The sequence below is a fragment of the Amblyraja radiata genome, chromosome 8 (genome assembly GCF_010909765.2).
Source record: "Amblyraja radiata isolate CabotCenter1 chromosome 8, sAmbRad1.1.pri, whole genome shotgun sequence".
In the NCBI taxonomy this organism is placed as follows: Eukaryota; Metazoa; Chordata; class Chondrichthyes; order Rajiformes; family Rajidae; genus Amblyraja; species Amblyraja radiata.
This window is the reverse complement of record NC_045963.1, coordinates 64,415,002-64,431,595: the sequence shown is the minus strand read 5'-3', so window position 1 is coordinate 64,431,595 and position 16,594 is coordinate 64,415,002. Positions and strand designations below refer to the sequence as shown.

The 16,594-nt window shown below is 53.4% G+C and overlaps 1 protein-coding gene across 1 annotated transcript in view; it reads left to right on the top strand.

Moving 5' to 3' along the window:
- Positions 1 to 546: 546 nt before the first annotated feature.
- LOC116976517 overlaps positions 547 to 16,594 on the top strand; it is a 34,839-nt gene continuing 18,791 nt past the window's right edge. Inside the window, exon 1 of the mRNA XM_033026409.1 lies at positions 547 to 669. Within this exon, the coding sequence (XP_032882300.1) occupies positions 621 to 669 (49 nt within the window). The 5' untranslated portion in view covers positions 547 to 620. The remainder of the gene's footprint in view (positions 670 to 16,594) is intronic.

Below are 16,594 nucleotides of genomic sequence, written 5' to 3'. Positions count from 1 at the left end.
GATAGAACCTGTGTTCGCTTGTTCCAAAAACCTCACCTACTGAGTCAGTCAATCAATTTTATTTGTATAGCACATTTAAAAACAACTCATGTTGACCAAAGTGCTGTACATCAGTGCAGATACTAATGTGCTACATACAATGGTACACAGACCTAACAATACATACATAAACTGTTCACAGCGCCCCCTCAAAAACACTAGGGAGTCACTTGCCCTTCCCAATTTCCCCAAATACTGGAGTAAATTTTCCCAATAAAGAGAAAAATTAATCAGAGAATTAGTTTTTGTTTCCACATTTGAATCTAAAAATGTGCATGAACATCATGGGTGACTATGAGGATTTGCCCTCGGTTTGTCTAAAACTTGCCTCTGTGACCATCGTCGATGCATCCAGAGAGAATGGTGAAAACTACTCTGGTGATCTGCCTACAGTTTGAGAGAATATTTTCAGTGGTTTCCACTGCCCACTTTCCCCATGACTTCCTCTTTACACTCCACGCATTTGTGATGAAACAATCTTGTTGGGAAGTTGAAGAGGACATAGTCACTTCTAAAACAGCAACGGGAACATCGGGTCTGAATGAACTAAAGTCTAATCCTTGCAAACCAAGTTTAACAACATGTTTGCACTGATATTCTCCACCTTGACTCTGTCCCTCTGTGCAGTGGGTAAGTACAGTCCCAGGATGGGTCGTCCAGTCTGGGTTAGTTTCATCTGCTTTCAAATTCAATTTGCATATTGCAGTGATGTTTATCTATGATTTTACAGTTGAATATTTCTGTTTAAAATTGAGATGTTTTGTGTTCTTGGTTAGCTGTGAGAAGGACACTGAAGTGTACTGCTCTGGAGTTCCTAGCATGCTTGTATACTCTTGAATTTAGAAGGATGAGAGGGGATCTTATTGAGACATATAAGATTATTAAGGGTATGGACATGCTGGAGGCAGGAAACATGTTCCCGATGTTGGGGGAGTCCAGAACCAGGGGCCACAGTTTAAGAATAAGGGGTAAGGCATTTAGAACGGAGATGAGGAAACACTTTTTCACAAAGAGTGTTGTGAGTCTGTGGAATTCTCTGCCTCAGAGGGCGGTGGAGGCTGGTTCTCTGGATACTTTCAAGAGAGAGCAAGATAGGGCTCTTAAAGATAGCAGAGTCAGGGGATATGGGGAGAAAGCAGGAACGGGGTACTGATTGTGGATGATCAGCCATGATCGCATTGAATGGCGGTGCTGGCTCGAAGGGCCGAATGGCCTACTCCTGCACCTATTATCTATTGTCTATTGATACCAATTGTTTTTACTGCTTTGCTAATCGAGGTTTAGAAGTAATCTGAGGCTGTTCTGATTCATCTCTGAGCAAATTATTTGGCTGAAATATCAGAAAGATGGGAAACACGTGTACAATCGCAACCCATATCTAAAAGAAATGCATGATACAAATGCAAGAAAGAGTGGAGATTAAACAGGCGGATGTAATGGAGGGAAGAAAAGTAATGAGATGTTAGAAGGGGACATAATAACGGGAAGAGTGTTTATTTTTCATATGTAACGGAAGTGGACTGGAGCAATTAAATTCTTACTTGCTTTAGGCACATTAATCTGTACGGAGTTTGTACATTCTCTGTGTGATCATGTGGGAGTATTTTGGTTTCTTCCTACACACCAAAAACATACACGTTGTACATTAATTGACCGGTTAAATTGTCTCTGGTGTGTGGGATAATGCTAGTGTACGGGGTGATCACTGGTTGACGCGTACTCGGTGGGCCAAAGGGGTTGATTCCACGCTGTATCTCTATAGTAAAGATTTGTCAGAACAGCAACAACAAGAGCACTATGTTATCTAACTAAACTAGATGATGATAAAGCATTGTCAAAGTATGTAAAGTAACCACAGTCGTGCAAAGTCTGTTCAGGGCTGAGATAGGGTTGTGGTTAGAGTGTATAAATTAATTCAATTACCTGTTGGTTGATTAGAAAAAGCTGTTCTTGAACCTAGAGATAACAGTTCTCAGGCTGCAGCACCTGCTTCCCCATGATAGCAGTGAGAAGAGAGTGTGGGCTGGATGGTGTAGGTCTTGACGATATTAGCTGTCTTCTTGAGGCAGCCCTTCCTGTAGTTCCCTTCAATGGTGTGGAGGTCAGTATCGATGATGGACTGGGCAACATCCACTGCTTTTTGCTGCTTCCTTAATTCCTGAGCGTTCGAATTTTCGAACAAGGCCATGATGCAACTAGCAAGTAACCTGTCCACTGTACACTTGTGGAGGTTTGATAGAGTATTGGGCAACGTGCCAAATCTCCTTAAACCTCTGAGGAAGTAGAAGCATTGGTGAGCTTTCTTTGTGATTGCACCAGTGCGCTGTGCTCAGGACAGACCATCAGAGATGTGAAAGCTCAGGAACATGAAGCCTTTAACTCTTTCTCCATTGCCATTCCACCAACATAGACAGGTGCATAGTCCCTCTGCTTTCCCTTCCTGAAGTCAATAACCTGTTCCTTTTTCTTGCTGATGCTGAGAGCAAAATTCTTGTTCTGGTACCACTTAACTAAATTATCGATCTCCCTCCAGTACCCTAACTCAGTGTTGGCCATTACTCATCCAAGGATGGTGGTATAATTGGAGAATTTAAAGATGGCTTTGGAGCTGCGTCTGGCTACACAGTCACGGGTATACAGAGGGTAGAGCCCCACTTCCCCCTTCGGAGAGGTACCAGGCAGGGTTGCCCGTTATCACCACTTCTGTTTGCTGTCGCGATAGAACCCTTGGCGGTCTGGTTACGCTCAGAGAAGGGCTTTAAAGGTATTACACGGTTTGACACAATTCATAAAGTCTCATTGTATGCGGATGACCTGCTCCTGTACATCTCGAATCCAGTCAGCTCTCTCCCTGTGATTATGAATATTTTAGAACGGTTTGGGGTGTACTCTGGTTATAAACTTAACTACCAAAAAAGTGAATTATTACCGATTAACTCATTGGCTAAGCAGCTCCCTCGCTCTATAACCTCATTCAAATGGGCGGAGGAAGGATTTCGCTACCTCGGCGTTTTTATCACAATACCTATATTTGATATGTTCCGCACAAACTTCCAGCCTCTGGTTGAGAAAGCTGAAAGAGACTTTGACCGCTGGTCAGTCTTACCGTTATCCCTCGCGGCCCGGATAAATCTGGTCAAGATGGTCGTCCTACCCAAATTCCTGTACCTTTTCCAGCATGTTCCTATATTTATCACTAAATCTTTTTTGATAAATTAGAAAGGAGAATATCTAAATTTTTATGGGGTAGCAAACCGGCCAGAATTCGAAAGACGCTACTACAGTCTCCTAAGAGTGACGGCGGTTTGGCACTTCCTGACTTTAGCCGATACTACTGGGCTGCTAACTTGCAAAAAATCCTGTACTGGATGAATGATGATTGCGACCACCTACCGACCTGGGTACACATGGAAAAGGCGAGTTCACATCTCCCGTTGCGGTCTGTCCTATGCTCTCAACTCCCCCTTTCTATAACATCTGCGGGTGCAGGCCCAATTGCGTCCCTCTCGCTCAAGATATGGAGTCAATTTAGGAAAAACTTTGGTTTACAAGGCCCTTCCATCTTGACCCCACTGCTTAAAAATCACATCTTTAATCCTTCAAGTACAGACTCCGCATTCAAAACCTGGCATAGTAATGGCATCAGTAGTATCAAAAACCTATACAAGGATGGTATTTTTTCGTCTTTTGCAGAGCTTTCGCACAACTATAGCCTCCCAAACTCCCACCTTTTTCGTTTTTTCCAGATTAGGAATTTTGTGAAGAAGATATTCCCCCATTTCCCAAATCGTCCCCCTGAAACCCTGACCGATTCCATCCTAGCTCTAGATCCCAACCGGAAGAAATGCATCTCTTTTTTGTACAACTTATTAGGGTCGGTTATATTGAAACCTCATACCTCATTAAAAGCTGCGTGGGAGGGCGAGCTGAATATGAAACTAACAGACCAGCAATAGGACTCTGCCTTGGATTTGATCCATTCTTCCTCCATATGTGCCCGTCATGGCCTAATCCAATGCAAAGTCCTTCACAAAGTCCACTACACAAACGCAAGATTATCCAGAATATACCCCGCTGTTAAAGACACCTGCAACAGATGCAATCAATCCCCTGCCAACCATAGTCATATGTTTTGGTCTTGCCCTAAGCTAGCAACCTTTTGGAGGAGTGCTTTCGACGTGCTAAGCAGAGCCTATGGCCAGACTATTCCTCCAAACCCACTGTCAGCTATTTTTGGTATTCCCCCCAACACCAACCTCTCTGTTGCGTTGAAGCGGGTCCTGGCTTTTACAACCCTGTTAGCCCGGAGACTGATTTTGCTTAACTGGAGACTTACCTGTCCCCCGACACACGCCCGCTGGATCAAGGAGGTGCTCTACAATTTAAAGCTTGAAAAACTTAGGTTCTCTCTCAAAGGCTCTACCAAGACATTCCTAGATACATGGAACCCTTTCCTGGAACTTGTTAACTCTCTTAACTTGTTTCCGGACTCGGAAGAGGACTGAGTGTCCTCTATCACAGCTCTGTCTTATTGCAGCTGCTATCCCCTCAACCCCTCCCCCCCCCCTCCCCCCTCCCTCCCCACAATCTATTTATTTATCTATTTATTTATTTATTTATTTATTTATTTTTAAATCCTTTTTTTTTTTTTTTATTTAAATTTTTATTTTTTTTATCGTATTTGTGTGGATGTGTACGTATGTGAGTGTTGTTTGTTCCCGGGTGGCGAGGGTGGGTAAGGGTAAGGGTAAGGGTTTTGAGGGTCGTTTACATACTGTTGTACAATTATGTCCTGATTATCACTGTCTGTTATCATTGTATGTATGCAAATTGCTGTTAAATTCAAAATTCAAATAAAAAGATTTAAACTAAAGATGGCTTTGGAGTCTGGCTACGCAGTCACGGGTATACAGAGGGTAGGGCAGGAAGGAAAATAACACAAAAGCCAAGAACACTCATCAGCTCAGAGCAGCGGGTGGGGAGAGAAACCGAGTTAGTTTCAGGCAGGTGAACATTCATCAGATTCAATAAGGTCAAACACAGGCAAGTGGTGTGCCTCAATCAGTCTCTGCAAGTGGTGTGCCTCAATCAGAGCTTTGAATGACACTGACAAATGTCTACAGCACTGTGTGTACCCTTAATTTGGTTTGAAAATAAAATTATGGTTAGATGTAAAAAAGTACTGCCTGCAAATGGTTGTTTGGGTTTGGGTTGAAGTAAAAAGGCACTCTCTCTCCCCCCCCCCCTCCCTCTCCTCTCCCCCCTCCCTCTCCTCTCCCCCCCCCCTCCTCCATCTCCTCTTCCTCCCCTTCCCTCTCCTCTCCCCTTCCCTCTCCTCTCCCCCTCCCTCTCCTCTCCCCCCTCCCTCTCCTCTCCCCCCTCCCTCTCCTCTCCCCCCTCCCTCCTCTCCCCCCTCCCTCTCCTCTCTGTAAAAGGACTTGATCCAACACTCAAAGTCTCTTACCAAGTATCTTTATTTGTTCATTACATACGTTGTGCCCTAGCTGTCCGTGGTCATCACTGGGACTAGAGAGAGAGCTAGAGGCGGGGAAGCTACAATTATACAGGAGACAATGGGGCGTGGTTAGTAGTGGTGAGGTCACTATGTTAAAGGAGCATGCACTGATCTACATCCTTTCTCTTGGAAACAAAGCGACCACGGCTCATACGCTAGAGGCAAACCAGAAACAGTTGGAAAACATAATGAAGCAGACTACTCGCCCACATCCGTACCGGACAGGCGGCTTGACCAAACGCCCAGAGCGGGTGCGCAACCCGCCTTCCCCTTCCACCGCAGGAGCAACCGGAACGGGTGCAGGGACAGAGATAGGGGAACCGGGAGATGAAAGCCCAGGTGGAGGAGGAGAGCAAGGCGACGGAATGGGATCCACAGCAGGTGAAAGAGGAGAAGGGGGACCGTGCGGGATGGGAACCATGAGCTGAGAGGGAAGGGTACGTGGCATACGAGGAGTGACAGGGGCGGGAGCAGCCGCAGGCGGCGGTGAACGGACCGTCGGAGGGGGCGGTGAAGGCGGCGGGGAGGGAACGGACGGCGAAAACGGGTCGGCGGGAGGTGGAGCAGGCTCGTTGACTAGCAGCAGGTGCTGACGTGTCCGACGGTACACGGTGCCCTCGTAATTAACCAGGTAGGACCGTGGAGAGCCGGCATTGCCAACGACAACGGCCAGACGGTGATGACCGGAGGTGGACATCATCCGAACAACCTGGCCTGGGAACAGACGGGGAAGTAATCGGGAAGATTTATCAAAGGAGCGCTTTTGGATGTCCTGTTTCTCAACGATGCGATCCTTAACAGCGGCAGGGCATTGGACAGCGGGCGTTAGAGATTGCTGAGAAACCGGGAGAGGGGGTCTAGTGGTGCGGGACATGAGGCGCTGGGCAGGCGAACCAAGTGCGGGGTCCCGTGAAATGTTGCGGAGGTTGAGTAGGGCAAGATGGAAGTCAGAATGGGACAGACGGCAATGTTCCAGCAGTTCCTTGGCGCTGCGGACAGCGCGCTCCGCAAGGCCGTTGCTCTGCGGGTACTCGGGGCTGCTGGTGATGTGGCGAAAGTTCCACAGGGCGGCGAAAGCGGCGAACTCGGCGCTGGAAAACTGCCCGCCATTGTCGGATTGGAGAGTCACCGGGGAGCCAAAGGTAGAAAAGTGGCGGCGAAGCTTCCCGATGACGGCAACAGACGTGAGGGAGGGCAGCTGGTCCACCTCGAACCAGCTGGAGTAGGAGTCCACCAGGACCAGGAAGTGTTTGCCACGCCATTCGAATATGTCAGTGGCGACAGCCATCCACGGCAGCTCAGGAGCCGGCTGCTGCATGAGAGGTTGGCGTTGTTGATGAGGCAGTAGGCTGTTGCAGGCAGCACAGGCGGAGACCCTGTCACGAATCTCCGGAATCATGCCAGGCCAGAAAAACTGAGCCTGGGCCCGGGACAAAGTGGCCTCCACGCCGGGGTGACCGCTGTGTGCGGTTTGGTAGTAGTGGTCACGCAGAGCGTCCGGCACCACGACCTTGTGGCCCTTCACCACCACGCCGCTGTGCAGCACCAATTCGTCCCGAACCAGGAAGTAGGGCACGGCACCGGCCGGTAGAGAGGAGCGTCGGTCAGGCCAGCCACGGCGGATGACGCCCGCAAGCTGTTGTAGGGCAGGATCAGCGGCAGTGTGTTCGACCAGGGACTGCATCTGCCAAGAGGGAACAATGTTAACGTTCAGTACCATCAGGTCAGACGATTCGTACGGATGACGGACAACCGAAGGGAGAGGAGCACGGGACAATGTGTCGGCCACGAACATTTCCTTGCCCTTGCGGTACACAATGTTGAATGTGAATCGTTGGAGCTGCAGCATCATTCGCTGCAACCGCGAGGAAGCCGCATGGATAGGCTTGTTCAAAATAGAAACCAGCGGCTGGTGGTCCGTTTCAATGGTGAAAGTGTTGCCCATAATGTAGTCTTTGAATTTGGAGCATGCGAAAACCACTGCAAGGAGCTCCTTCTCGATCTGAGCGTAGCGCTGCTCAGCAGGGGTCATGGTGCGAGAGGCATAGGAAACAGGCAGCTGCCGATTGTCCTCGAGCTGCAGGCAGGCAGCACCGAGTCCGAACCGAGAAGCATCGCAGGTGAGGACGATTGGTCTGTTCAGGTCAAAATACGTTAAAGTCGGGGTGCGAGCGAGCCTGGACTTCAGGGCTACGAATGCCGACTGGTGATGCGGTAGCCAGACCCAGGCATTGTCCTTTTTGATTAGCTCCCTCAGAGGGGCACTCAGTTCGCTTAGCTCGGGTATGAACTTACCCAGGTAGTTGACCATGCCCAGAAATCGCTGCAGGCCGGGCACGTCGGTGGGAGCGGGCATTTCGGTGACCGCAGCAGTCTTCTGGGGGTCTGGCTTTAGTCCACTTGCTGTGAAAACGTGGCCCACGTACGTGACCTCCTGAACGCGGAACCGACACTTCTTCGGGTTGAGCTTGAGATTAATCTCACGGGCCCGGTCCAGGACTTGGCGAAGGTGCAGGTCGTGCTCAGCGACGTCCTTCCCGTATACCAGAATGTCATCGACAATAATAGCACATGGCAACCCGGCAAACAGCTGTTCCATGGTCCGCTGGAAAACCTCACTCGCTGAGTTGATCCCGAAGGGCATGCGAAGAAAACGAAACCTGCCGAAAGGTGTGCTGAAGGTGGTTAAATAAGACGAACGTTCATCCAGAGGGATCTGCCAAAAGGAGCTCTTGGCATCTAAGACCGAGAAGACAGTGGCAGGACCGACCTGTGCAGCGACGTCCTCCACCGTCCGCATGGGGTAGTGCGGGCGCTGGATAGCAAGGTTCAGGTCCTTCGGGTTGATGCAGATCCTGATCTCGCTGGCGTCTTTCTTGGCAGCAACGACCATGGTGGAGACCCACAGGGTGGGTGCGCTCACCTCCTTGAGAATGCCAGTGGAAACCATATCACGAAGTGTGGACTCCACGCGGCCCTTCATGGCAAAAGACACGCGGTGGGCCGGTCTAACCACCGGGTTGACCCCCGGGTCAACAACGATTTTATAGGAACAGGGCAGCTTGCCCAGAACATCATCGAAACGGTCAGGATACTCCATCAGGGGGTTCATGGGGGCCTGCACCAGGTGGACATCGCGGTGAAAAGAGACCAAACCCAAGTCCTGGCATGCACGGGCGCCCAGCAGGGTGACGTTATCAGAGTCCAGCAGGAAAAAAGTGAGGGGCCGAGAGGTCTTGAGAACAGTGCAGATAACAGTGGCCCTCCCCACTGCGACCAGAACACCTCCCCCATAGGCATGAAGGCGGGAGCTATCGGGAAGCACTATCTCACCCAAACGTATCTTTTTGAAGAGGCGAACAGACATAATGTTTGCAAACGCACCAGTATCGACCTTGGCCGAGAAGGAGTGTCCATTCACAATAACATGTATTGAGGGATCCGTTATCGGGCCAGGTGCACCCAGGAGCGAAAACACAGTCGGATCACCATGGGAGGAAATCGTATCTGAATCAGGGAGTTCTGGTTGGTACTGGGAACCAGGCGCGCTATCAGTGTCCGCTAGAATGTTTAGATTCCTTCTAGGAGCTGGGACCGGTTTCCCACGAGAACGGCAGGCTGACGAAAAGTGGTTAAGTTTCCCGCAAGAGTTGCAAGTTTTACCCAGCGCCGGGCAAACGTTGTACTGGTGCGAGGAGAAATTACAATTCGGGCAACGACGAGGGGTGACCTTAGCGGGAGAAGCGGGCGAGAACGGGCGAGGCGGGCTATTGATCCGCCGGCGGCCCACGGTACCGGTGAAGTTGATGTCCTGGGACTGTGGGTGGGAAACGGAGCCGACAGCAGAGGCCATACGAGCAGAATGCATGGCATCCTTTAGCGTGAGGTCGGGTTTCATTAGTAAATCCTCGCGCAGCTTTGAGTTCAGGAGACCGTATACCAGGACGTCCCTGATCAATTCGTCAGTTGTAATAGCTTCGAGGCGGCACCTCCGAGCCAGATGACGCAAAGAGCCAATGTAAGCGTCAATGTGCTCACCGGGAACCTGACGTCTTGAGAAAAACTTAAAGCGCTCAATTATGTTATTTGTGGGAATGTCACATAGGGCATTGAATTTGGCCATGAGACATACCGGGTCATTGCGGTCTTTCCGGAGGGTCGAAGTCGAACGCTGCATAATGTTCCATAGCCTCCGGACCAGCCAGGTTGAGGAGCATGTGAGCCTGTACCGCAGGAGATACACCAGGATGAGCAATAGCGATATAATGTTCATAGTCGCGCTGGAAGACAGTCCAGCGGTGCACGATGTCCGCGTCAAAAATGAGCTTGTCAGGACGACGGAACGAGCTAGCCATATTAAATGTAAAGGTGGGAAACAACTGGGAGAAACGAATAATGAAATAAAAACCGATAAACAGGAGACGCAAGTCTACCGCGCTGACACCATGTAAAAGGACTTGATCCAACACTCAAGTCTCTTACCAAGTATCTTTATTTGTTCATTACATACGTTGTGCCCTAGCTGTCCGTGGTCATCACTGGGACTAGAGAGAGAGCTAGAGGCGGGGAAGCTACAATTATACAGGAGACAATGGGGCGTGGTTAGTAGTGGTGAGGTCACTATGTTAAAGGAGCATGCACTGATCTACACTCTCCCCCCTCCCTCTCCTCTCCCCCCTCCCTCTCCTCTCCCCCCTCTCCTCCTCTCCCCCCTCTCCTCCTCGCCCCCCCTCCCCTCCCCCCCCCCCCCTCCCTCCCCCCCTCCTCCCCCCCCCTCCTCCCCCCCTCCTCCCCCTCTCCTCTCCCCTCTCCTCTCCCCTCTCCTCTCCCCCCTCTCCTCTCCCCCTCTCCTCTCCCCCCCTCTCCTCTCCCCCTCTCCTCTCCCCCTCTCCTCTCCCTCTCCCCTCTCCCCCTCTCCTCTCCCCCTCTCCTCACCCCCCTCTCCTCTTCTCTCCCCTTCCCCTCCCCCCTCTCCTCTCCCCCTCTCTTCCCTCTCCTCTCCCCCCTCTCCTCTCCCCCCTCTCCCTCCCCCCTCTCCTTTTCCCCCCTCCTCTCCCCCCCCCTCTCCTCTCCCCCCTCCCTCTCCTCTCCCCCTCCTCTCTCCTCTCCCCCTCCTCCCTCTCATCTCCCCTCGTCTCCCTCTCGCCTCCTAATTCCTCTCCTCTACCCCCACGTCTCCCTCTCTACCTCCTCACCCCTCTCCTCCTCCCTCTCCTCTCCCCCCCCTCTCCTCTCCCCTCATCCTCTCCTCTCCCCCCCTCTCCCTCTCCCCTCTCCTCTCCTCTCCTCTCCCCCCTCTCCTCTTTCCCCTCTCCTCTCCCCCCTCTCCTCTCCCCCCCTCATCCTCTCCCCCCCTCCTCTCCCCCCTCTCCTCCCTCTCTCTCTCTCCCCTCCCCCCTCTCCTCCCTCCCCCCTCTTCCTCTCCCCCCCTCTCCTCTCCCCCCTCTCCTCTCCCCCCTCTCTCTCTCACCCCCCCTCCTCCTCTCCCCGCCTCCTCTCTCCCCCCCTCTCTCTCCTCCCATCCTCTCCTCCTCCCCCCCTCTCCTCCCCCCTCTCTCCCCCTCCATCCCCTCCCCTCCCCCCCCCTCCCCTCCACCCTACCCCCTCCCCCTCCCCTCCCCCCCTCGCCCCCCCCCTCCTCCCTAGAGCACTCCCTCCTCTCTCTCCCCCCCTCCTCCCCCCCCTCTTTCCCCTCTCCCCCCTCTCTCCCCTCTCATCCCCCCCTCATCTCCCCCCTCTCTCCCCCCCTCTCTCCCCCCCTCGCTCCCCCCCCTCTCTCCCCCCTCTCTGCGCACCCCTCTCTCTCCCCCTCTCTCCCCCCTCTCTCCCCCCTCTCTCCCCCCCTCTCCCCCTCCTCCTCCCCCCTCTCCCCCCCCTCCCCCTCCTCTCTCCCCCCGTCTCCACCCCCCCTCTCCTCTCCCCCCTCCCTCTCCTCTCCCCCTCCTCTCTCCTCTCCCCCTCCTCCCTCTCCTCTCCCCCCTCTCCTCCTCTCCTCCTATCCTCTCCTCTCCCCCCCTCATCCGCACTCTCCTCTCCCCCCCTCTCCTCCTCTCCTCTCCCCCCTCTCCTCTCCCCTCTCCTCGCCTCTCCTGCTCCTCTCCCCCTCTCCTCTCCCCTCTCCTCTCCCCCCTCTCCTCTCCCCCCCTCTCCTCTCCCCCCTCCTCTCCCCCCTCTCCTCCCTCTCCTCTCCTCTCCCCCTCTCCGCTCCTCCTCCCCCTCCCCTCCTCTCCTCCCCCTCTCCTCTCCCCCCTCTCCTCTCCTTCCCCCTCTCTCCTCTCTCCCCCCCCTCTCCTCCCTCCTCTCATCCTCCCCACCTCTCCTCCCCCTCCATCCCCTCCCCTAAACCCCCCTCCCCTCCACACACACCTACCCCCTCCCTGCGCCCCTCATCCAACCCCCCTCTCAGCCTCCCTCTCTCTCCCCCCCCGCCTCCCCCCTCCTCCCCCCTCCTCTCCCCCTCTCCCCCCCCTCTCCCCCCCCTCTCCCCCCCTCTCCCCCCCTCCCCCCCCCCCCCCCCCGCTCCCCCCCTCTCTCTCCCCCGCTTCCCCCCCTCTCCTCCCCCCCTCTCCCCCCCCTCCCCCCCCCCCCCCCCTCCCCCCCCCCCCCCCCCTCTCTCCCCCCTCTCTCCCCCCTCTCCCCCCTCTCTCCCCCCTCTCTCCCCCCTCTCATTCCCCTCTCTCTCCCCCCCTTCTCCGCCCCCGGCTCCTCGCACCCCCTCCTCTCCCCCCTCCTCTCTCCTCCCCCGCTCCTCCCTCTCCTCTCCTCCCCCCTCATCCTTCCTCTCCTACTATCCCCGCTCCTCAGCCCCCCTCGCCTCCTCTCACTCTCCCCCCCTCTCCTCCTCGCCGTATCCACCGCTCGCCCCCCCTCTCCGTCTCCCCTCTTCCTCTCCTCCCCTCCGCTCCTCTCCTCTCCTCGCCTCTCCCCCCGTCTCGCGCCTCCCCCCTCTCGCTCTCACCCCTCTCCTCTCCCCCCTCTCCTCTCCCCCCTCCGCTACGCCTCATCCTCAGGTCCGCCCGCCATCCGCCCTCGCCCTCTCACTCGCCCGCCCCGCTCCTCTCCTCCCCCCCCTCTCCTCTCCTCCCCCTCCTCCTCTCACCCCCCTCTTCCTGCTCCCCCGCGGATCCTCGCTGTCCCCCCCCTCGAACCTCCCTCCTCTCATCTCCCACCTCCGCTCTCCTCCCCTCCAGCCCCCTCCCCTAAACCCCCCTCCCCTCCACAACACACCGAACCCCCCTCCCTGCGCCCCTCATCGCAAACACCCCCTCTCATCCCTCCCACCATCGCTCCCCTAAACCCCCCTCCCCCCCACAGCACCCCTACCCCCTCCCTGCGCCCCTCATCCACCCCCCTCATCACTCCCTCTCTCTCCTCCCCTCTCCCCCCCCTCTCTCTCCCCACTCTCCCCCCCCCTCTCTCCCCCCTCTCTCCCCCCCTCTCTCCCCCCTCCTCTCTCCTCCCCCCTCTCTCCTCCCCCCTCTCTCCTCCCCCTCCCTCTCTCTCTCTCTCTCCCCCCTCCTCCCCTCCATTAGCATGAGTGCGGGAGGGGGGGGGAGGGTAGTTAGTGTGTGATTCTGCATGCCGCCTCCCCCCCCCACAACCGCACATTGGGGGAACAGACCCAACGGGTCTGCACTTGGTCTAGTAGCTGTTAAAAATGACTATACCCATCTGACAGGTTAAACATTACACTAACTAACAAGAGATGGCCAAAGGACATAAATGCAATAAATGTAATACATTTAAAGGTGTCAAGACGCCACATTACCGGACATTCAGATTAGATGTATGTGTCAATGAAGATACCCAGTTTGTAAGCACCATTTATAACAAAATTGTTGATAAAGCTTTTTCCATCATTCCCACTTCTGAATTAACATTAAAATTTCAACTGAAATATCTCCTGACCAAATTTGTGATGTATGTGACTGACAGTAGAAGTAAAACCTGGATAAATCCAACGTATATTTGTGAATGTTGCTTATTAAATAACTACAGTACTGATACTCCATATTAACAGCATTGATTTGCCATTAAAATGAATTCTGTAATAACGTGTCAGTGACAATCGAACACTGCGGTTTTAATGTTTCACGTGTTAAAAATGTAATTAATCCATCTTTATGGATTAAAACAAATAATAACATTGGGAATTAAAACATATTTGATTGCATTCTGTTATCAAACATAGTCAATGTTAGCTCTGAAGACATTTCCAGCACAATAGGGTCGGGAGGGGGGTGTATGAATCAGTGCAGGATGGATAGATGGTGGGGGGGGGGGGGGGGGGGGTCTTGAGAAGGCAATCAGTGCGGATTGGATGGATTGAGGCAGGGGAATTAGTGAGTGTTGGTTGGAGTAGGTAAAATTGTGAGGGGAGAGTGCGGGGGATGTCAGTGGGGTTGAATGGGGGGGGATCTGTGCAGGATGGATGGGGGAGCAGTGCAGGATGGATGGGAAGGGGGGTCAGTACAGGATGAATTGGGGGACCAGTGTAGGATTGATGGGGAGTGGCAGGAGAATCAATGCTAGGTGGCTAGGGAGATCAGTGCAGGATGAATAGATGGGGGGGGGGAGTGGGGAGCTCAGGGGATGTCAGTGAGGCAGGAATGGGATCAGTGTGGGATGGAGAGGATGGGTCTCAGGATAAGGGGAGTTGAGGGGGCGTACGAGAGAGACTGAGAGAGGAGAAGGGGCAGAGGAGGTGGGAAGGAAGGCCAGCGCTCCTCGAACAACACCTGTCAGGCACGGAAATCGCAACCAAAATATGGAGGGGACCGCAGACAAAATATCTTGGCGGCCGCGCGTGCATGCGCACACTCACACACACGCGCGAGGCTTCTGTGATCGGTAATTTCAGCTCAATCCTGCGCTAAATGCAGCTCAACTGCCTGTCTCGCCTACAGCCCTGTCTCAATCCAGACATGGCTGTTGGTAAACCTGGCGGGACAGGCAGAGTGAGCTGTTTTTTGCGCTGGCTGTGGACCCCACGCCCGTCTGACTCCCGATGCCTCTGGCCACCCCCGGGCGTGTGGAGGCTCTCGGGTGGGTGGGGGGATGGTCCAGTGGCGGTTCGGCAGCGATTGCAGCGCCGGAGAGCCGGGAACGATCCTGGCTGCGGTGCAGGGCTGCCGAGAGTGTTTTGGCACGTCTCCCTCCTCCAATCATTCCGTACAGATTCCGTACAGACAAGACAAGTCAAGTCAAGAGAGTTTATTGTCATGCGTCCCAGATAGGACAATGAAATTCTTGTTTTGCATGAATACAGAACATATCGGTGTCCATATACCATTATATAAATATATACACACATCAATAAATATGCAGATAAAATGCAAATAAACAGATAATGGTCCATTAATGTTCAGAGATTTGTTTCAGTTGAGTTTAATAGCCTGATGGCTGTGGGGAAGCAGCTATTTCTGAACCTGGACGTTGCAGTCTTCAGGCTCCAGTACCTTCTACCTGAAGGTAGCGGGGAGATGAGTGTGTGGCCAGGATGATGTGGGTCCTTGATGATGCTGCCAGCCTTTTTGAGGCAGCGACTGAGATAGATCCCCTTGATGGTAGGGAGGTCAGAGCCGATGATGGACTGGTCAGTGTTTACTACATTTTGTAGTCTTTTCCGCTCCTGGGCGCTCAAGTTGCCGAACCAAGCCATGATGCAACCGGTCAGCATGCTCTCTACTGTGCGCCTGTAGAGGTTAGAGAGAGTCCTCCTTGACATACCGACTCTCTGTAATCTTCTCAGGAAGTAGAGACGCTGATGTGCTTTCTTAATAATTGCATCAGTGTTCTCGGACCAGGAGAGATCTTCAGAAATATGCACGCTCGGGAATTTGAAGCTCTTGACCTTCTCCACCATATAAACGGGATTGTGGGTCCCCATCCTACCACTTCCAAAGTTCACAATCAGTTCCTTGGTTTTGCTGGTGTAGAGGGCCAGGTTATTGTGCTGGCACCATTTGGTCAGTTGGTCGATCTCACTTCTATACTCTGACTCGTCCCCATCAGTGATACGTCCCACAACAGTGGTGTCGTCAGCGAACTTGATAACGGAGTCAGGATCTAAACCCGTGTCCCTGGCACTGTGAGGCAGCAGCAACCCGCTGTACCTCTGTACCTCTCTCTCTGTACCTGCCAGCAGCCGCAGCAGACCCTCCGCCTTCCAGTTAGAAAAGCGCATCCCTGGGGGTGACCCGGCCCTGGTTCCCTCTGCTCATTGGGCGCCGACTCCACACTGCACCGAATCACTCCCGAGTCAAGCGGCGCGCTGGGCTGGAGGAGAGAGCGAGATGCATGCGAGGCTTCGGCCGTGGGCTGGAATCGGCCTGTTCATGGGGTCTTTCATCAGCCGGCGGAGGCTTCAACATCGGTAGCCTTGATCGCCTAGATACAGCAGTTTGATTTTATGCCGCGACGGGCACAGAAAGGCCCCGCAAATGGGCCGATTCAGCCCTTAGAAAGCAGCTGATAAAGTCTGGATGACAAAACATGGGGGGTGATTGTTCCCCCACCTCTCAAAGCATGGGGGGGGGGGGGACTTGGACAGGCTTGGAGAGTTGGCAGATGCATGGCAGATGCAGTTTAATGTGGATAAATGTGACGTTATCCACTTTGATGAAAGAGCAGGAAGGCAGATTATTATCTGAATGGTGTCAAGTTGGGAAAAGGGAAAGTGCAACGAGAACTGGGTGTCCTTATTCAGCAACTGCTGAAAGTAGTTACGCAGGTACAGCAGGCAGTGAAGAAAGCGAATGGCATGTTGGCCGTCATAACAAGAGGAGATGTGTAAAGGAGCAAAGAGGTCCTTCTACAATTGTACAGGGCCCTGGTAAGACCACACCTGGAGTATTATGTGCAGTTTTGGTCTCCAAATTTGCGGAAGGGCATTCTTGCTATAGAGGGAGTGCAGCGTGGGTTCACGAGGTTAATACCCGGGAAGGCGGGACTGTCATCTGTTGAAATAATGGAGTGACTGGGTTTGCATACACTGGAATTTAGAAGGATGAGAGGATATCTTATTGAAACATATAAGTT